General features: G+C 41.8%; 1 protein-coding gene across 1 annotated transcript; it reads right to left on the bottom strand.

Annotated features, from left to right (window-relative positions):
* Positions 1–875: 875 nt before the first annotated feature.
* On the bottom strand, positions 876–15,457 carry has2 (hyaluronan synthase 2). Its single transcript, XM_008283647.1, has 4 exons — positions 14,832–15,457; positions 5,178–5,804; positions 2,392–2,493; positions 876–2,291 (listed from the first exon to the last, which is right to left on the bottom strand). Exons 2-4 carry the CDS (start codon positions 5,802–5,804, stop codon positions 1,362–1,364), a joined length of 1,659 nt encoding a protein of 552 aa, XP_008281869.1. The 5' UTR covers positions 14,832–15,457; the 3' UTR covers positions 876–1,361.
* Between the last annotated feature and the right edge of the window lie 7,613 nt (positions 15,458–23,070).

Genomic DNA, 23,070 nt, shown 5'->3' with positions numbered 1-23,070 from the left:
CATTAACAATAATTGTGTTAAAACCATTTTTGCATCATACACCCATAATTCATATTTTTTAAAAAAGGAAAAAAATGAATAACAAAAAAAAAACATTATTTTCTGTAAAAAATTAAACAGTCAGCAGCAATGATACACCGTCTCTCTCTTGTGGTCACATGTTCACCTGATCAGGTGGAGATTATATCTACCAATCAGTGATCAGTTTGAGATTCTTCACTTTGTAAACGTTGAGAAAAAACAAACAAACACTGCAGTCATGTCATATGGGATTAACAACAAACCTTTTTGCTGCGCCGTTTTACACCATTACTGAGTGATGATATGATGTAACAGGAGATTACTGTGTACTGCGGAGGAAATTAGAAGTAGCAATTATGAATTTACTCTGTTAAGATATTCCACAGGGTACATAGCAAGTGCTTTCTTGTTCTTGGCATCCAAAGCAAGGTTACCTGATTCTTTTGCCAAGTCCTGATGTGGTATTTAGCTACTGACTTAAAGCTCAACATCTGAGGAGTACGATGTAGTTTATGTCTTTCCCATATGACATGAGTGCGACAAAAGAAAGTGAGCAGCTCTCCATTTTAAAGCCCTTTCTGCACCTATTCATGCTTTGCAGATTGATTAAATAGTTCTTCCCCAAACAGATTAAACACTGAAAAGGTACACCTATGCATTGCCCCCAGAATTAACAACTGCAGACATGTGGCATTGAAACAGTAAACAGATGCAGTATTTTTTTTTGTGGATTTCTTTTTAGTGGTGGCAAATCACGACTACTAAAGTAATCGTCAATGCCGTGCAGTTATTTGACAGTGGAGCCAAACTGGCAGTCATTTGGCTTTCCATTAGTGGGGGCAACACACAGATTGCTTTTTAGTTGGGGTGTGCGTACATTACTTGGAGGCACAATGATGCTCTGGAGGTAAAATATTCTTACTGGTCAAGTTAAACCCCAATGGGGGAAGCTAAAAATCCACAGTTTCTCTGGCTAAGTTGCTAATGTTAGACTGAAGCCCAGTGAAAATGACAAGGGTAAGAGGTAGCTAATATTAAGAAGCCTAGCACTCTTGCTGCCAACTGCAATATACGTAGTCTCGCCATTCCGAGTTAGCCCGTTTGCCACATTCGTCGATCTTCAGCTAGACAGATTATGGTTAGATTATGCCATTTATATGTTTTTACCATTCAAGTTTGAAAACAAAAAAAAACTGGTTCTTTGCCCATTTTGATTGAACTCAACCAATTTTGCCTCCAGAGCTGCTCAGCATCTGTAAAACATTTGCTTAACAACAACAGGGTGTGAGTGAAAACAACCCAAGAGAGTTCAGTGGTAAATGATGACTGTAGTCTGTAAGTCATACATCCAGCACCATATCATAGTGTGTTTCCTTCTTCCTCTTCCCACATTTGTTTATGAGCACTGCATACAACGTCAACAATATGACCCAGTAACTGGCGTAGACGACTGCTCCTACGATCAGAACAATCTTCTCTGATTCGGGGAAGGGTTTTCTAGTCTGAAGTACTATGGTGTATAGAATCCCAATGAAGAGGATGGTGAACCAAACTGATATTGGAATCAGTCCGATGAAGTTCACCACTATTGTTTTCCTCCCAGAGGTCCCCCATCCAGACTTGTTGATTGTCGCTATTGCAAACATTTTGGCTGGCAACAGGCTTGACATATACAGTACAGAATAGAACGACATAAACACCATGACGATGTTACCTCTGAGGCAGCTGGCGAATGACGACTTTATCAGCGCCACTGCTTGCACAATGAGGAGAAACAACAAAATATTCCAGAGCCTTCCTTGGTAGAAGAGTTGGATTGCAGTGGCAATGAGGAAAAACGGGAAGAAGCCGGTGATCACAGCCTCGTAAGTCATCCATAGATGGTGCTTGTGGAACCACATGGAGTTGTAGAGCCATTCTCTGAAATACGACTTACTCCACCGTGTCTGTTGGTTGAGCCACCGCAAATATGTAATCGGTGTCTCAGTGAGGCACTTTGATCGTGCAGTGTATTTGGTTGCGTACCCGAGGCTGAGAACTCTGTTTGTGAGATGACGGTCATCCCCAAAACTGCAGTGGGATCCCATGAAGGTCTGATTGTACCAGTCCTCAACAAACTCGTGCAGGAGGGAGTTTCGGTACATTCCTAAAGGCCCGCTGATGCACTGAACACAGCCGAAGTAGGACTGGCAGGCTCGCTCAATGTTGAAGGCCATCCAGTATCGCACACTGCTCAGGAAGGAGATCCATGATTCATACTTATTTAAGATCTGTAAAGAGATTGACAATCAAAAACAAAAAGTAGGAGGTTTTAAATACAGCATATAAGGTTTAATGTAAAGCACTGCAATGTTAGTTTGGTAACTGTACCTGTACATCTCCTCCAACGCCGCCCACCATCGGGTCTTCCTCTAAAACCTTCACCATCTCCACTGAGGAAGCTGGGTCCAGCATGGTGTCAGAGTCACACACCTAAGTAAGACCCACACAATAAACAGTGAGTAAACTGCGTTTTAAGACCAGACGTCGTCTGCAAGTGTGTGTCCAGACAGAAAGCAGAGCAAGCTTCAGAGATGCAAATACTTATCCATGTGAGTTGAAAAGAATTCTTAGTGCTGGTAAATTAAATGTGTGGAACAGGTGGAAAATAATCACACATTCAAGAAAACACATTTATGATCTGAATAAAAAGTAACACTATAGCCAGTGTATAATCCCCTCCAACAAAGATCAGAGGAACTGCTTTCAACTTTAATCGCCACCCACTATCTTTCTGATGCTCTTTTTTAGCACTCCCCCATTTTCTTCTATAAATGGTAATTTTCCTGACTAACAAAATCAGGTGATGGAAACAAACCTAAAGCCCAATCCCTATTAACGAAACACATCTGCTACAAGCAGGGCCTGATGATAGTGAAAAGGCATGCAGTGTTGTCCCTCCTATTCCTAAATGTTGATCGGTATTGGCATGACTGCTGGCAGAGCTGCTGTAAGTTCTTTTGAAATCTCTGTTAAACAAGTGGTTTCTGGCAGGCTGAGTTCAGCTGCAGGTGTTAGACAACATAACAGCACAGGGTTTTTATACTCAAAATTAAAATCATTCCATTATTATACTAATGAGATTTCTTTTGGGCACTGCTCATAGTGTCTTTTGTAGCAGCTGAATATTACAGGTCAAACATGAAAAGACGAGAATTGGTAATGGCACTTGGTGTTTAGCCAATGGACTGTTGCCTGTGCACAAGTCTATAGACAAGGAACTTTCTATAGTTGCAGATAAGTTGAACTGTGAACCAACTAAGAATTTAGTTGTAGTGTTATAGCAAACAGACAATAATTTGTGACGATTAAAGCTGCAGTAGGCCAATATCTGGAAAAGGCAAGAAACTCTTCTATGCCCCTCCCACCACATGAGCACACGGTTCAAATATGAAAGATACTCAACATTTATTACTGGTTGTTTCACAACCCACTCTCCCAGGTGAAAGTCCTCCATCTAACCCACTACACACTGTCCTCACCATGGACTTTGTTGCTCTCTACACTATCTCATATTCTCAAGATGGAAAACCCTGTGATAGGCGTAACTCTCCTATCACAGCTTACATTTTCTAAAGCTTGAAAAGGGACCCAGGAAACGGTGCAAACGTTTAGTTTCCTCTCGGACAACTTCCATCCATCCGTTATCTATACACCGCTTAATCCTCACTAGGGTCGCGGGGGGGTTGGAGCCTATCCCAGCTGACTTAGGGCGAAGGCAGGGGACACCCTGGACAGGTCTCTCGGACAACTTGAATCATAATATTCTGAATGTTTAATGTTAAATTTCTCACTGAATGAGGCCAAAAATGTTTTGCTTACACCAGCTTTAACAAAGACATTCACTGATTCTTTGAAAGGATAACATTGTCATTAGAAAGTGCATTTCATGGCATATTTAGTATTAGCAGGTAGATTTTGGGAAAAGTTCTAAGCATTCCATGCTTTGAATTACTTTTATTCTTCACATAAACACATGTAATGAGAGACAGAATCTATTTTGATGAACTAAGGCCACAAGTGGCAATTAGGTGATACTGCAATATACTAAAATATTTTGTAACTATAACACAAGTACGTTATAATTAGCAACTCATAAAACTGACTCAGCCATGTGAGTTACACTGTGATATCTACATAACACGTGTGTTGTTTGCCAACATTCACCACTATGAGATCCTACGTACCAGACCAAGTGAGACTGTAGCAGCAAAACCCCCTGGTGTGATAAATTAAGTAAGGTTGCATTTTATGAATAATTACACTATGCCCCTGAATGTGACCATGCTATATATCTCCACAACAGCCCATATTTCTTAACAATCACTGCCCTGCAGGATTAAAACAAGATTCTGGTACTTTGGCTTGTGTGTACACAGTGGCTGAAAGCATTAACTTCTGTTCCAAGCAGCTAAAAACATTATCTGCTGTGCCAAGCAGTTAATATATTTAGTTGCCGTTTATATTTTAAGTCACACCAACACACACTGTGGACAACATTATCCAGGAAAACACACTGGAGAAGTGTTTTCCCCAGAGAGAGATATATATAATGTTTACACCACTATTCAAGTAAAACTTTTATTTATTGCTGCCAGAAAACAAAAACATACCAAACTTAACCTTCCTTTTACCACAGTTTTGTGCTCTGGCTCTGAATAAATCTCATGTAGATGATGTAACACTCAGCCCTGTGCAACAGATCTGTTATTACACTTAGACATCAGCCACTGCTGCCCTTCTTCACGCTGCACTTAATGACACGATGCACACAGCCACCGTCCGCCTAAAAGCAACACAAAAGACTCTTTGTGGACCCCATATTTTGCTTGGCACAGCCCCCCTGTTCCCCTCTCCAGCCATCTCTCTTTCTGCTCCCTCTTCCTCTATTGCCAACTTATGCTTGCCTAGTTTGCATCTCACTCAGTCTAGCTTACACCATTCCTCACTATGTCTTTCAGATGTCAGCTATCCTTGTATCACCTCTGTGTTTCACCTGTTATACAGCATACTAAGGTTTAATCTGCACAGCCAACATGTTCTCAGGTTTTCTTTTCATGTTAATGGCTCTAATAATATTCCCTCCATCACCTACATGGGCTGATTTGAAGCCTTACCTGCACATAGTCCACGCTCCTCCCCAGTGCTTTGAAGGCCGTATACATGACCTCTCTCTTTCCTCCCCACTTCTGCATGATACACACGCACTTGTTGTTCAGCACGAGCCTGGACACTTGCTGAAGGCTCTCAGCGAAGCTCTCATCCGTCTCCTCAGGACCCCTGCTGTGATAATTATTCCGCCACACATACGTGGCCGATTTGTCCCATCCCATGACCTCTTTAAAAATCTCCATCATGTACAAGTCATCGTCTGCGTTCCCGTCGATTACCATGATCACTTTGATCCCTGGGTACGTGAGCCTCTTCACCGACACCAGGCATTTTCTCAGGTAGTTTGGGTCCTCTTGATACGCTGCAATGCACAGCGCCAAGGATTTGTTCAGTTTAATTGGGGTCTCTAGGGAACGCCGCATGTTCCGGTGTTCTAAGAGTGCAAAGAGGCTCTGGATGATGAGGTGGACGACCAAGATGGCACCGTACAGGCCGAAGGATAGGTGGTTGTGGGCTGTGGTGAAGAACTGGTAGCCCATGATGTAGGCAGTGGAGATGCCCACCAGGAGGGATACGCCAAACATGGTGGTCCCAAATATCCTCAGGTAGGTGAGGACTCTTTGACACTTCATCTGTGGGAAAAGGAAAATAATTAAATTTAGTGACAGCGGTGTGAAAAGTTCATGATGAAGGAGTAGATAGTAAAACATTTTTTTTCATGCTCCATTTTCATTCCGGCTAATCTCTCTAGGATCTTATTATAAAATGTGCAGGTATACATTCCTAAGACATATAGTACGGAAAATGCTTAGTCACAGTGTGTTCAGCATACTCCTCTATGGCACACTACAGAAAACTCAGGTGGAGAAAGCAGTAAAGTTTCTCCTTTTTTTTTTTTACTCCCTCCTTCCCCCTCTCTCGCTCTCTCTCCGTCTACCCCTCCCCAAAATCCCTGTCTAAATGTCAGACAGTTGTGAGTAGCCGATTGTTCCAACTCTCTTTTACTGTGGGTGGGCGCATGTTACAAGATTTCTTGACCTAATTAACCAACAAGCTGGATGCCCCTACCAAAAAACCCCAAACTCTGAGGACTCTCAAAATGTTTCAATACTGAAAATGTTTTCTGCTGTATTGTGGAGACAAATTTCACAACATTTTAAGTTAAACAGCCCGTGTAAGGAAATCTGATCTAGACCATAAAAGATTATTCAGTTGTCTGTATAAGAGTACCAGGGAAGAACATTGCCTTCTTTTGTGTCTGTACAACAGTCTTTAATGAACCTTCCTAGGCCCTGCTGCACAAAATCTTCTGCTCTGACTCCTGAAGTTTGTTTCCAGCCCTCATTATGTTGCTACCGCCATCTGTTTGGCAGACCAACGGAGACCCACTCAGCGTGGCTCGGCTCGGCTCAACGCAGAGCGGACCACCCTGTGATGTCATCTGTTTATATCTCCGTGGGAAGAAGAAGACAAGAGCTTTTTAGATTTTCTAATGCTGCACGTGCGGCTTAACCCCTCTGTGACTCACGCAAAAATAATTTCCACAATTAAATACACGCAAAGATTAAAATGCACTTTGAAGAAAAGATGGGTAAGAGAATATGTTGGTTTAAGCATTATGAAGAGCACTCATTTTATTAACATAGCATAGAGTAAAGATGGGAGAGTGTGACCTTTTGACATAATGAAGGCCAAAGTTTTCTACTTTGGTCACCTAGTCAGTGGGGCGCCCCCTTGTGGGACATTATTTAACATTTTGAGCAACATTTCGCTGCATTTGATGTAGCATCGGGTGCACATTTGGTGAACCTCACCCAAAAAAATACATTTTACATCGTAATGTATGCAACATCATGTACATGTTCATCTAGTCAAGACAAGCAAGACATGCAAATCAGAGCAAGGAATTAAATCATCAAAAGAAGTGTACACAAAGCTGAGTGGTGTTTGTGATTTGGCAAGAGTTCTTCACACCACACCTAAACACACAAGACAGATGGAGGGAGTGGAAGAGTAAAACACAGAAAGAAACGAGACAGAATTGTAAAGACAGAAGAGGGGAAGGGGCAGGAAAAGGTTCAGCCTTGGGGAAAGAAGGAAAAGAAAAGTAAGAGGGTAAAAGCAGTGAGCAGAAAAACAGACAGATCTCTAAAAAGATAAGATAAAAACAAAGCTGGAGACACTGGGAGAGTAGTCGAAGCAGAGAGAGAGAAGACTAATACACACACATATACACCCCTTTGGCTCAGACATAATGCCTTGTTCATTTGATCATTGGATGAGAAGGCCACAACCAGTGTAACAGGCCTCCTCTGGCACGTGTCTAGGCTCTTAACGTCAGCCGCTCATTTACAAGACCCCTGACACACACACACATACACACAAACGCACATATAAAAGCTTATTACACCAATTCAGAGGGAGAAAGAGGGAGCGTGTGTGTCTGTGAAAGTACACTTTTTAAATTGTGTTAAGCTGAACTCCTTCAGCTTGTGCATGTGTGTGAGTGAGCATGTGTGTATTTTTTTTTTACAACTATATAAGGTAGCGCAGAATAAACTTGTTCACCCCGTCTCGATGCATCACCTTTTAGTGAACTCAACCGCTGCTTAGCAGAAAACATGACTGAAAAACAAATGTGCCACCAAAATATTCAGTATGTAGCTGATGGACCAGCTTACAAGTACATCAGGTCTGACATTGGCTAACTTATTCAGACTGACTGGGAATTTACAGTTCTCATTTCACTAACTGGACTGTGGGAGGAAACCTAAAAAAAAAAAGAAAGGTTCAGAACCACTGATGACATGCTAATTCGACATGGTGTTTGTTGCTTTTGACTGCTTGTTTATGATCTGCACTTGAAACCGAACTCTGATTTAAAAGTGGTAAAAGTATAAAGCCAAACTGTGAAATTAAATTTAGTTCATATTCCGCAGGCATGAAACTTTTGCTGTCCCCTCATAGCAGACCAGCTAAACATTGCCCAATGGATTACAATGATTCAGTGTAAACCAGTTCAGCTATTGCTGCTTGTCACGATGCTCTGCTCTTCATGGCATCCTATACTACATTTTGGGTGTGTGAAGCAGTGCAAAGGTCACTAACAATTAGTTCAAGCTGCAGCAAGATTAACTGCAGGCTAATAGTCAGTCATAACGCTCTTCCAAAGCTTGGCTCTAGTCCCTGTAAGACCAAGCTCATAATCAGTCCGTGACGGCGTCAGAGTCGTCGGCGTATGGATGATGTCACTTGGGAGTAGCGTGTATCTTTGTGTGTCGGCACACGACATGTTTCTGTGTGAGTTAAAGGTGTCATTAGCACATGCTGGTGATGTCACCTCAATTTTCAGTTTGTTTTCATATCTTGGTACATGTGAGTGATAAAACCCCATCACTATCTTTGTGTGTGTCCAACCCCTTGGTGACCTTGGGTTGGATGCTTTAGTGCCTCACGCTGACGTTATTAACAGTCTCTAGAGAGAAACTCCCACTGGCTCTGTCTCTGATAAAACACTACAGTAACGGTAGGTCTCACATGGATGCACAATAGATGTTGATTTAGCAGACGAATGAATGAATGAATGAATGAATGAATGAATGAATGAATGAATGAATGAATTGTCTCAATCCTAAATCTGGTAATCTGGTTCTATGTGAAATAACATTACAGTGGTCACTGGGGAAATGATGAATTTTGAAAGTATGCACTGGGAAATTGAATGAGTAACTCTTCCCCTTCCTGTTACAGTAAATGCCCAAGTACCTTAGAGCCAGACACTGAACCCTCCAACTGTAAAAGAAACCAGAAGGTGTCATTGTACTTCCCTTTGTTGCTGTATGAGGTAGCATGCAAACATGCTAATATGTGCTAATTAGCACTTAGCTGAGGCTGCTGGGAGTTTTGCAGGTATTTTGTCATAAGCCAAAGCCTTGGATTAAGAGAGAGGTATAATAGATGGTACAAGATGCAAGCACTGGGGATTGTATTATTATGTGCACATGTTGTTTTACAGCAATTCACCCAATAGTTGCTCAGACATTTCCCTCAGTAACACAAATGTGAACCTCACAGTTGCCCCAGAGGAAATCTCAGGGGGTCACAAAAGCCCATAGGCTTCATCCACTGGAGAATTTTATATCCGCAAGATGTTGAGATTTTTTTTTAAGTGAATACTTCTATCTGCTGGTGAGCAAAGATGAGCATCTAACTGGGGTTCATGGCAGTTTTTTTTAAATACGAGTTGACATTGTCAAATGGTGCATCTATTATCTATTAAATCATACACTTCTCAAGCCTCATTCTGTGTGACAGAAGTTCAGCATCAAACTATAGCCTCAGATTGTGGTATGTTGTGAAATAAAGGACCCCTTTGGTTCTTCAAGTATAATAAGTGATTTAGTACAGTCAGGAGAATCACCACATGCTGTAATAAACCGCATGTACATTGCATAGCGGTGGATAGCTGTCAGATATATATGTAGCTTGTCTGTGTAAATGTGAATGCCATTAAGTTTTGTACTTGCAGAACACTTGCCATGTGTGCGAGCATATGTGTGTCTATGTGCAAATGCATGAGCTAAGCAAAATATGCACAGTGAGTGTGTTTTGGCTGTTGTATGCCATGTGTGCACAGGAAGAGGTGTGTGTTTGTGTGTGTGTATGTATTTGGGTATGTGAGAGGAAGAGATGGTTTGACTAAACTCACACGAGAGCAGTGGAATCTCTTTTAGCGTGGTTCCAGTTCAAGGCCCGTGATGGAACGTAAACTATAACAAGGCTCGCCAGACTCTGTGTGCATGTGTCTTTATAGAGAGAGCACCATAAGTATATGGGAGTTTGTGTCTCCCTGTGTGTGTGTGTGTTACTGTATAAATCTGATGTGGAGCCAAAAAAGACAGCTTGCTGGTCTATGAGGAGCTGAGATAACATAAAGCTTACATCTTTATGTTAGTGTGACTCAGCAGTCACTGGCTGGAGGTGTAACATTCACAAATCAACGGCTCTGGCCAGATGAGTGCTATTCACAAATCACACTTTAATGCTGTAAGCCAGCTCACACTTGTGGCTGGTATATTTTGGGCACGGATACGGTACAAGACTTGCCATAATTTAATGATTTAAAGAAAATTATTTATGACAGTGCTATGATCTCAACTAATCCACAAGAGGTACGAGCTAATGGAAGTATTAATGATATTTATGGTTTGCCAAAGCCTTTTGATCCATCGAAGAAATATTGGACAAGTTTTCCGTTATCATCAAGGTAAAATTAGAAAACCAGACTTGCTGAAGTCATATACAACGCTGAAATCGAAAACGCATGATGTTCCGCCACCTGAGAGACGTAGTCTGGGGCATGAAGAAGCGAGTAAGTGATCTTATGTGTGCACTAAGTTGTCAGTGTGCGTCTACGCTTGAGCTGGGCCATGCTAGAAAAAGCATTAAATGTGGAGATGGCCCTCGTGACAGTTGCAGCAGGATGCAGGAAGGGATCACGTATTCCTAAGTAGAAGAGGAGACAGAGGAGAGAGAGCAGCTGGAAAAGAGTTGGCTGCTGTCTTAGACTGCAGCCATACTAATACAGTTTCTGTTTAAAACATTCAAGTTCTGCTATGTTTAGGCCCAACATCCACACTACTTAGGTATTTTAAGAACCCTGAAACTTAATCTTTTTGAAACCCGACTGAGTTTGTTTTAAAACTTGTTGCTCACATTTTAGTTTGGATGGTCAGACTTTTGGAAACGATATTGCAGACACTCATGTTTGCTTTCTGATTGGGTTTTAACTGCTGACCAACCTTCTGCTTTCTGTTTACATCATCACCTGCATATCCAGCGTGCATAACTGGACATATGATAATAGTCACTGTATGAGATTGTTTCTGAAATGGTGCAAAAACACTTGATGGAGATATTGCTGTTTTAAAACAAAAAGTTATTGGTGTGAATGTAGCATTGAGCTTCACACACTTGAATCACTCAAGGCCGGTTCGCTATTCTGTTTCTGCTTCCATGAGCTGCTTTCTAATGTAAAATCTGCTTTGAGCATGCTATAAATTTGTTCACAATACTGATGATTTTAGAAGTAAAATCAAATCTTAATGGAATGAATCAAGAAGAAGATGAAAAAAAAAAATTAAATAAACTTGTACAAAAAAAGAACTTAAATCAACAGCCATTGGGTTATATGACATCACTACCTATCGTATATTGCTGCAGTCATATAAAGGGTGGACATATTGGTCTTCTATGAATCAAACTGTCCAAATGCACCAAAAGGTCAAGTGGATTTACAGTAACTGACCCTCCCTCACTCCTCCCTCTTCTCCTACGCCCACCCCATCACCCCTCCACGCCCACCATAAACCCCCCCATGTGGTCACAGTGTGCTGTTGTTGTCATTATAAGAACCAGAACTAAACGGTAACACCACCCACTGCGCTGCACCGCACTACCACTTCCATGATTGAAATCAGGTGGACGGGACTGCAACTGGCAAAGGTGTAACATTACCGCATTACAAGGGAGTTTGCTTTTTACACTCCCTTTCTCCGTCCTCATGCGTCTCTCTATTCCTCACCTTCTGCATGTTATTGGAATCAGGTGTGATACGGTTACAACATCCTAACAGAGTGTTTTGCATTACTGTCCCCCCTCTAAGTTTCTCCATTGTGTGTTGATCATCTTTCTGTTTCCACAACAGTGGACAACAGGAGATGTAATTATAACTTCAGTATGAAAGTGGAAAAAGAAGTTGCAGTTCGTGATTTAATAGAAACACTGAGGTAAATCCGTTGTTGATTTCGAAGCCAAGTTATGCTGCTGGTATTCTGGCACATCTCCCTCTTGACTCATCCCTGTAGTCGGAAGAAGAGAAGTGGAAAGAGGTGGAGGACTACAGCAGGTCAGATGGAAGGTAGTAACAGAGGGAGGGATGGCATGCACCAAAAGAAGGAGGGGGTAAGAGACGAGAGGCTTGGTGGTGGACTTGGCTCTGTTCACCGCCAGCTGAGGTACTGGACTTGTGCCACTGTGGCAGACTCCAAAGAAGCCAAAGTGCAGATGTGGTTCAGTCAGGAATGCCTCCTTTCTACAGTCATTCCTGTGTGTGAGCATTTGTTTGCTTCTTTTCACTATTCAGCATTTACACAGTAAGAAGAAATAGGATTTTTTTTTAGCTCTTCGTGGTAAAATAAAAGAACACACGATGTCTTCCACATAATGTTTAAATGCTTATGCAATCCAGCTTGTCTCTTTACGTCACCCATTGATCCGACGCGTCCCCTATCTGGCAGCAGACCGTTATCAGCAGCGCTCTAAAATAAAAGGCTTCCTCCTTACATGGTAGACAATTCCATTCATAGCGGTCTGTATTATCACGGCTAATTGTGGCTAAGAGATAACAGACCCTCACAATCACTCCCTGTGAATGGATGGATGAGCAGCTGGGTGAAAGAATTAAGGCAGGCTTTCTATAAGATGTACCACAGAAAGTATTATCAGCAACATTAAAAATTGAAGTGTTGTAAGGGAGCCAGCTCAATCTGATCTGCAGCCACTCAAACACAGCTTACTTTGTGCAGCTCCTGGGCTACTTTATGGCATGCTGTAACTCCTGGATCTATGCATTAGCACTGGCATCAGCCCTCCCTGTGCTACTCTGTGTGACTCAGTATGAGGTAGTGGGAATCTAACTCAAACCTCTCACTGACATCCAAATTTTCACTTTTTACTGGCTGGCTGCAGTGCTGCTTCACGGTTACTATACCGGAGGAACCTGGAAAAAACTGTGGCATTAACGCAGGATAGATGAGGTAGGTGGTGGTGTTTGGGAGGGGCTGCACATATGCACTCTCCCCCTAACATCAGTAGTTATGCCCTGCTAGCCCCAAGGCCCTATACACTGAAGGACCCTCGCTGGGAGCAGTAATGGCACGTGAGACTTGTTGTGAACCCTAATGGGGGCCAGCTATGGAATGCTTTCCTCTGTTAGGTAGTAAACTGCTCTGTATGCTGTGTAGAGGAACATCCTGTGGTACTGATGAGTCTGCAGTACACTATATGACTGTGTCAGACTGCAAGAAAGAAAACTTTTTTGGCAGCTACAGCAGACAACAACTTTTAGCGGCTACCGACTTGGCTGCACATGAGAATTAAATACTTCATTCAGTGTTGATTATTCCACTTAAAAGAGTAGTTTTTCCTTCCTGACTGTACACTGCACTCAGCAGGGAAACTCCCTGGAGGACTGGGATTAGGAACAGCATGTTGGTATTAGTTTGCGTGCATGTCGACAAACGCAGGAGGTCCACACATGCGCCGATTATGCAGAGAGGATGTGAAGTGCGTCTATTATTTGACATTTACATTGCAGACTAAGTAGGAGGTGAGATACTGATTAGTATGCAAGCTGCTTTAAATGTCCCCTCAGAGGTACAAAGCTGGATATGTCTCTTTCAAGAATACATTGATATATTATCGACATTGGTGCTCATCGCTTCTTGCAGGTGTGAGCAATCATGTGCTCGGCTTGCATAGCGTGAGCTTTAAAACACATCATGAAAAAATAACTCAGGTCAGTAGGAAGCAGTGTCCTTGTGTAGGATGGAAACTTTTGCTGTACATCATTGATAAATGTGAGGAATGCTCAGACGTTCAACTCGCAGATGGGCATTCCTTGTGTGGGTTTTGCTGCATGTGAGCCAGCAATGGTATCTGCATACTAAGAAGTCACAGTAGGAGGCTGGAGGAAGCGAATATGTCAAAAGAGACGGGCAGATGTTCATTTGCATTTTGTGTCTATGTGTATGATGTGTATCGTGGGTGTGTTGGGATGTTGCGGTGCTAAAAGTATGTTATAGGAGCTGTGTGCCCACGTGACACCTGTCAGACGCTTTTTGATGTTTGGGTCTAAAGTTAGGAGAACTGGATGGACACCGAGCAGGATTAATACCTCCTAAAACTAACCAGAGCACACTGGCATCAACTATTACTCAATAAAACATGTGGGCTGCTTCTTATTCACATGCATAAACGTCTGTCTTCCACATCAGGCATCAAATTACGCGCTACTACCACAAGCCACACTGTACGTGTGCGATTCCAGCCTTCTCATTGGCTCACAGGTCTCAAAGCATGACGCATGACTTGGGACGTCATCAATTTAGTTTATTCTAAGGCTATAATAATTGGATACATGATTATGATATATGATTACAAGCGTAATCTGGACAAATGTTTGGCACATGTCCACAGCTGGCACAACTTGACAGGGATGCAGATGTTTGTGCCGGTTTAGACAAATTCAACTTTTCAGACACGTGTTTTTTTTAATGTGATGACATTTGGAATACACCAGGTAACACGTGCTTGCGATACAATCAGGACTACTTGTTGCTGTGCATTAAAAGAGAGGGTTTGCCTCCCAACTTGTAGCATCACTCCCCTTTGTTGATCTTAAATACTGGATCTGGTATCTTAATTCTCACGACGCAAACCCTAAATATTGTATGTGATAAATTTAGATTTTCGACAATTCCGTTGTCCCCAATTAGAATCGCGCCCGATTAGTTTCTCAGTTCCACTTCTGCATGCGAATAACTGTCTTCTGATGAAACATTTATCACTATCTGTCAGCATGCTCACCGGCCGCCTACCTTGAAGCAGCTGCTGTCCTCTCGCTCGTCCTTGGATGAAGGATGCGGTCAACTCCGGTGGCTGCGGTGCCGATCCACAGGGAGAGAAAGTAGCGACAAAGTTTGAGAAGTTGTGACTCTCATGAATCCGCTCAAAATGATCCTCATCAAAAAAAATAGTAAAAATGTAAAAAATAAGAATCTTGCACGTTCCTTTAAGTGCGCTCAGCTGGATGCGTAAAAGTGAACCGCTCGTCTTCTCTAACTTTTAACGCTCTGCCTGCAGTCACTAACTGTGGAGCACATGCATCTTTGGTGTACAAACATCATGTCAGTCAACTTTGGCATCATTCATATAAAAAAGTATAAATATAAAGTAGACTATGAAAAAAGGATAAATATTCTTCTCCATCAACTTCTGTCAGTTTCATTCATTTTTTTTCCAAAAAGTTACAAAAAGCCACCAACTTTGGCAACGTCAGTCATATTTACAAGGAGGAAAAAAAACGCTCCTTCTATATTGATAAAATATGAGCAAGACCTTTTTGTAATTTCTTTTTTTGCTCTTTTTGAGGGGGGATGTAAATATTTCTATAGTCTCCCCCCTACAGCATCCAGGTTACACAGAAGTGGCCAAAAGTCTCTGTGCCGCTGTTTCAGCTGTCTAATTCCTTCCAGACGGATGTGTGTGTGGAGCCTCCTTTATGGTTGCTGCGGCTCCCAAAGTCCTTTTACCGGGTTACAACAGATTGGCGTGTTGTTTTAATAAGAGGGGGAGGTTTTGGGGGTGTAAGGAGGAGCGACAGGGAAGAGAAGGGGGGAGAGAGAAGGGGGGGGGAGTCTCATCCAAACTCATTCAAACTCCAGAAGTAGTGACAGAGAGAGAGAGAGAGAGAGAGAGAGAGAGAGAGAGAGAGAGTCAGACACATTGGCTGAACATGCCCCCATTCAAGCCCTTCAAGTGTTGCCTTTAATTACTGCAACATAGTGTGAAAACTGACAGTTCAAAGTTCAGTGCTGAGATTTATACTGAGACAGTGTGTGTTAGATGGCATAAATATAAAAGTCTGTGATCTTAAAAAGAACTTAGACACCAAGAGATCAGCTGGAGGCAGAGGAAGAATCCAAAAAAGTCATCTGTATGAGAAATGTGCACATGCACTTGTGAGCTTGGGGCTTCAGTGTTTTGGCATTTCAGTCATTTCATTGATTCACTGGACTGCAGTTCATAAATGTGACCAGCAGGCAGTGCTGTTTAATGCAGAACCCAGAGGCAAGCGGTCTGAGATGTACAGTAGCGCCTCTCAAATCTAAAGGGATTATCCAACCAAAATCTGAGCTCATGTTACTCCTACAAGTTATGGTGAACTCTTCTCCAATACCTGGAAAACTAAAAAAGTTGGGAAACAAAAGGGATCTTCATAATTTTTTTTTTAAGATCAACTGAAGGGATAAAAGTTATTTTATGGGCAGGAAAGAAAGTCTCCCTTAAAAGCCTTCTGGATTATCTGAGAATGCACAGACAGGGCTGCCTTCGAGCAGGAAAAAGTTTCGGAGATGCAAGTTTAGCACAGAACAGTAACTAACATGTGAATCCATGACTATACTGATGGTGATACATTAGACTTTGTTCATACCTGAACCATTTTTGAGCACTCTCATCCTTACTTTTGATAATAATTTACTTTATGTTAGAAGTTTAACTGTGATCAAGGCACCTGAGAATTAAATACATGTAATATACTAGATCACAGGACAATTCAGTCTCACAAAGCGGCACCATAGGACACATCAGAGTAACCGAAACATTTACACTAAAAGTATTTGTAGGAACAGCTTTAAAGTACATCAGAAGAATCCATGTCTGTAACTGAGGTAAATAGTACCAGAAACCAGTATTTCCCAGTTTAATGAACTGTCCTGTGATCTGATGTCAACATTGTTCACTTTTAACTCAAATAGGCATCCTAAAGGCGTATTTAGCATTTCGCAAATTGGTGTACCCACATGAGAGAGATTAAAAAGAAAGCAGGAGATGAGATATTCCGAATTAATGAAAATGCAATAAACAAAACGACAATAATCTTAATCAGGCTTGACAGTTTTATCACCGAAGATCTGGCTCATAATGATGTCATGTTTTGCGCCGACACTGCACTGTTTTCCCAAAGATCAGACCTCACGTGATCCTTTTTTGTAAATGCTCACGTTCTCTTTGTGAGTGTATACAAGCAGAGGTGATGACTATAAATGAGGCCTGTGGAAGGAAACCCCCAGCAGACCTGCATTGTTTATGTATGGTGCAGTAAAAACACACAGTTTCCAAGCTCCAGTAGGTCTGCTCCTGACTGACTGTACCAGGCACTGAGCGACATTATTGTCACAGGGGCCATATAATATTCGGGGCCAAATGAGTCCTCCACTCTTTGCTTTTTTGACTCTTTGTACAAGCTCATTTACTCAAATATTTATTTAAACAAGGAAATACCCAACCACTTGCAGACTCCTGGAAGTGGGTGTAGAGTTAACACAGCATAGAACAGAGGTGTCACTGGCATCATGGGAAACTTGGGGAAAGAAATGAACACCTCAGTGTACCACGATGATTCAGCTGGCTTTGATTTTTTCACTGAACAACCCACACATAACACCATCAGCTGAATCATGTCCAGTGCTGACAATTCTTATAATTCTTTATCTGGATATTCTGTATTTCTTTGTGTATGTTGCTGAATGTGTCATCCAGAAAACAGCAAGTCCTGTCGGGAGCCAATGGTAACACCTGAGCATGCTGAGCTCAAAGGAAAGGTCGAACCCCAGGTGTCATGTTGCTGTCTGTGCCAATATCCAACAATATTCATCACTAATTCTTGGATTAAAAGAATGTTCTGTCAGTTTCATCAGCAGCCTGTCCATTGCATTTCCATTGAACCCGGCCGCATATCCAAATGAATGAGCACACAGTCTATGTGTTTTATGTCTACTACTGTAAGGCCCTACAGGCAGGAAACAGCAGCAGAACACTGGGGAATATATTGAGCAATCCTGGGAGGTATGGTTTGCTGTGGGCCTGTGTTCACAAAAAAAAAAAAAAAGTCACACTGTCAATCTGTGGTTTGTTTTACTTTTGCCTTGTCCAGTATAGCCGCCTGAGATTGAACACAAATCCCCCACACGGACACATCCACCCACCACCAAAGTGCAGCTTAAGCATAAACAGAAGCAAGGTTATGGGCAAAAAATAAATAAAAAAAATCACTGGATTGGCCAAGAGAAATCTGGAATGAGGCAGGATATGAGTGATGCTCTCTCCATCTGGACTTTTGTCGGGCATACTTAGAACAAAGCGTTTAACCCAGAGATGCTGCAGGCTCAGTGGACAGAGAATTTTCCAGGGAAGGGTGAGCTTGCTCTTGTTCTCCTGGTGGGAACAACGGACATCCATTGCTGCAGAGTTAGAATTAAAGACATCAAGAACATCATTTTCACCAGTTCTTAAGGTCAGTTTTGACTCATCAATAAAATAGTTGCAGATATTTGGAAGGTCATTCTGACTAGTCCTAAATGAGGCTTCCCATTGGATATCGGTCCAGAAGGCATTTGAACAGTGTTTGCAGAAACAGTGGTGGCTGCAGTGGTGCATACAATGATTAGAAATCCATCCATCCATCCGTCATCTATACACCGCTTATTCCTCCAACTCCACGCAGAAAGGTCACAGGTGTCCTCACTGGGACGCGAACTGGCGACCTTCTTGCTGCGAGGCACTGATGCTAACCACCAAGCCACCTTGCTGCCCATGATTAGAAATTACAATTACAATTTCATTTTGCATTTAGCAGACACTTTTATCAACAGAGCTGCCATGCAAGGTGCCTGCTTGCCAATGGGGGCACAACTTCAGGTTTAGTGTCTTGCTCGAGGACACTTTGACTGTGATTAGAGGACAACCCACTCTAATAGCTGAGCCAGAGCCGCTAGAAAAGGTCATGAAATAAAAAGAGCTCACCTGCAAGGAGTTTGTGGCAAAAGAGAGCTTTGTTCATCAGAGACATGGACTTGAAGTTTTCTAGAACTTTGGCCTCAGATTGCTCTAACATGGCGCCTTACTGTAGCTTCAGATGTAGCTACATCAATCCACAGCGTCATCTTGCCTAGTCAAAACTCTAATTCAAGATTCATGTAATTACACTTTGAATAGTTGGTATTCCAGTTAGTACAGACATCTACAGCATCACTCTGAGTAACTGGACATGCCACCAGTCCATCACAGTGAGATAGACTACCATGCACACTCACTGTCACACCTATGGCAAATCTAGAATCACCAACTAACCTTTCATGCATGTCTTTGGAATGGTGGCAGGAAACCCATACAGGCGCAGGGAGAACATGCAAACTCCACACAGAAAGGTTCCAGCTGACCAGTTGATTCAAACCCATGTCTTCCTACCTGTGAAGCGACGGTTGTAACCACTATACGTACCTGTAACTGGAATTAGAATTATTCACAACTCAGCAGCAGATGGTACATTGCAGTTTTCTAAATTGTAGACATCTAAAAATGAGAATCCCCTTACACGTGAACAGTAAGAGATGTAAGTTGTCCTCGGAAGAATGGTGATGTGGGTATCTAAAATGGCAGCAGTAGATAGGAAGAATGTCATTGTGGATTGCTGAAATACATATCCAGTCTCACTATTAAACGGTACAATGTTCTAGCATAGAGATGCTGCTCTTCAACTTGTTCAGATCAGTGCGTTTACATGTTGAAATGATAGCTAACTGTGCTATCTCTTTCAGCTGTCTTTGTCTCTGTGGTTTCTTCTACACTAGTTTACCTTCAAGTGTGAGATGAAAGGCTGCATCTGTGTGGTGGTGTTGAAAGCATTGTAGTCAACCGTCCTCTCTTGCTTTTCTGACCCTAAATATTGTGTGTACTGTCTAACTCATGTTACAGTGACCTCTTTGAAGTGCAGTTGGTTAAAACAAAGACCACAAGTCGCATCTCTCATCACTGCTTTGGTGATGCAGAATATGAATCAACCAGCAATGCAATGATAAATGAACCTGCTACTTTTAGGAATCTGTATCAGCTATGTACTACTTTAAGCCAAATGTTTTAACCCTTTTCTACCCCTGGTTTGGAATTTCTGCTCTACAATTCTGTTCTGATCTGTTCTTTTTTGTATTTAAACAAAGGTTAAAGACAGATTTGCGATTTGAGTTCTCCATCCTTCTTATTTGAAACATTTTTTCCCCAAATGTTTCTTGTGTATTTAAAAGGACAAAAAAGTCTATTTTCAGTATGAACAGAATTTTCTAAATCATGTTTATCTGTAACATTTGATTTGTTTGTTGCTTATATACAGTGTCACAGAGGGATCATTTCATAAGCATAAGAGAAAGCAACAGTAGATTTATTGCTCAAGACATACATCAACTTGTGTGTTCAGAAATCATGGTTTCTTCGTGTTAAAAGTCAATGCAATACACATGGGTTCAAACTTGTTTTTAAAAAAGTCTAAAAGGTGGGATTTGAAGAAGCTGAACAGTTTGATTGAGTGTAGTTGAATGGGTGTGTGATATAAAACCAAGTTCAGAGCAGTTCAACCGCAGTCTCGAGTCAGAGCCGTTGCGAGGTGTGGTTTTAGGGCGTGAAGAGCAGTTTCTAGACAGCTCAATCAGAAAGCCACCAAAATAGACCGCTGATTGGATGTCGACATGGAGTCTTGTGCCTGGTGGGATTATGTCAGAGACAGAGACCACAGATGAACCGACACAGAATGGATTGAGTTGGGTGTGACGCAGTCATATAGAAACGTCCAACACACACACATAGAGTAGGCTACCATGTTGGCCTCCCCTCCGCTCTCCGCCCAAACATAAAGAGTGTTACTCGAAGGAGTTCAGGTCCAATTGGTACCATGTGCTCTTAAATTCGTCGCAACCTTCTGTCTATGATTTCCTCACGTCTCTCTGGAGAGCTGTATGTTAAGCTGTGATTTTCCCAAATTTGGGAGAATGGACAAAATCTTTTTTGCCCTACTCCCCAAATACGCAATCAGTCATCAGGAAGAAATGATATATAGGTAGGGCAGAAGTCAAGCAGTAAGTGTGTTTCATTGAAAGGTAATAAATTTGGCTGTTGCTTTACTCTTTAATAAATACACCGTGTACAGACAAACATATTTGCCAGAGGGGGCTGGCTGTGTTCACATTTAAATTTGATTTAAAACTGATCCTTTCACACCCAGATTATTGGTTTAACGCATTTCATAAAGACAATTCAAGAGATAGGTTTTCACAGCAGAAGTTTTATGTGTGAATTAGGGCTGTAATGGCACTGAAGGGGCCAGTATGTTATCTTTTGTTCCAGTGTCAACAAGTTCTTCAACCTAAACAACTTTTGTCTCTACCCTCTGAAAACGACCCATAGGAGAGTCAAGAACAGCTTAGCTAGGTTTAGGGAAAGATGTGGTTGCCGTGGTTACAAATGAAAACATGCTGTTTGGGTTATGGAAAATTTAAATGGTAGGAAGTAACACTGAGTATCAGTGAAAATAGTTTTTAGTGTTAACGTCCAATGTTTCATCTACCTAGACCTCCTCCCTATGCAGACATTGTGTCTTGATAACTACATCACCTGACTGTGACCTTTGCTCCCTTCATGATTAGTATACCCACTACAAAAGTCAGTATGGCTACCTACTGGCTTTTCTTTTTTTTATTTTCAAGAGATTAATGATGTCGCATATCGCTGTCCTCTTGAGAAATGTATCAACACATCAGAGCTACAGTGTTTACAAAGATACCATGTAGAGACTGCAACAACTGTGATTGCTCAGTTTGGGCTTGTTGTGCTTGCTGTTTCAAGTTGCCAACGATAGTGGAGTCCACTGAGAGGGAGAGAAAAGTGAAATAAGTTGAAAAAAATCTCAGTAATCATCTTCTTTTCAGTAACGTGCATCTAGCAAGGCCATCTTCACATGCAAACACATTCAATTCTACTGATGTTAGAGGCCTCAAAAGCTGGTGAAGTGTTGACCAAAGACTGCATTTGTGGTAGGAAATGTGATCCAAATCCACAAATATACACTTACAGCATCTTTTTTGGGTTGCAATACCATCCGTGTTTTAACCTTTTTTCCATTTCAAAGAGCCAGTAATTTTAAATTTGGCTTCTGTTCAAGCCATTCGAACTTTCAGATCTGCTGGAAACTGTGTCCTCAGCAGATGTCAAGGCTGTGGGGGTTATACTTCTGGAGAAACTGAACTCTTAAAACCGCTTCTTAAGTAAGGTGTTTCTTTTTTTCAGGGGGAAAATACAAAAAAATCCCAGATCTGAATTCATATGAAATTCTTAAAATTCAGACAAGTTATTTCACAGAACTTAGTTTTGGGTCCCCAATAACAAAGCTTGTAGATCCATATATCCTACTGAGGAATTGCTACTTACTCACTGAATCCACTACAAATACATCTTTGCTCACTAAAAGGCAACTCCTGTGAAACTTTGTGTCATTATACGAGAGCTGTAATTGATCTGAATTAAATACATTTTTACATTTTTGTACATGAGAAGTCAAACCACGGAGGAAAAAAAATGTTTATCTAAGTAAATTATAGTCTAATTACAAGACTTCATCTAGACAACAAATGGTTTTCTGCAAACATTTCACACATGCAGTCGACTGACTTGTGTCTTCTGTGCTGTTTTCTCCAGTGATCCTGGAGGAGTGAATCCTCACACACATCCACGTACACACACTTTAATCTCTTCCTCCACACACTGAGCTGAGGTGGAGCACTGCCGGTAATGGATAGAAGTAACCTTTGATCCCCAAGAGGAAAGCATCTTCCTCATCTTCCTCCCCCCTACCTCCTGCCTCTGGGTGCAAGCTCAGAGTTTCCACTAATGCCATGATGACCTGCTGAGCTGCTATCCTCTGTGGACGGAACCAGCACACACACTCGTACGAACACACCGGCGTGGCCACAGAGACAATAGAGAAAGGCTTGATTTTGAGGGAAAGGAGAGGAAACAGCAGGAGATTGCAGCAATCAGGACGGTACTTGTGTTGATTTGCTTTGCTGAAGTGCTTTAGATAGTTGTGGAATAGGGGAATATCTCAGAAACTGAGAGGCGAAAAGAGTAGCGAAACAGGGTCTGAATGGGGATACCCCACCCATTTTGTTGTGGTGTTGTTACCAGGGTGATTTTTAAAACCAGACCACCATGCAGAATTCAAGGAGTAAT

This window comes from Stegastes partitus, unplaced genomic scaffold (assembly GCF_000690725.1).
Source record: "Stegastes partitus isolate 25-593 unplaced genomic scaffold, Stegastes_partitus-1.0.2 Scaffold322, whole genome shotgun sequence".
NCBI classification, from domain to species: Eukaryota; Metazoa; Chordata; class Actinopteri; family Pomacentridae; genus Stegastes; species Stegastes partitus.
The sequence above is the reverse complement of the archived record's forward strand: the minus strand, read 5'-3'. Positions and strand labels throughout refer to the sequence as shown.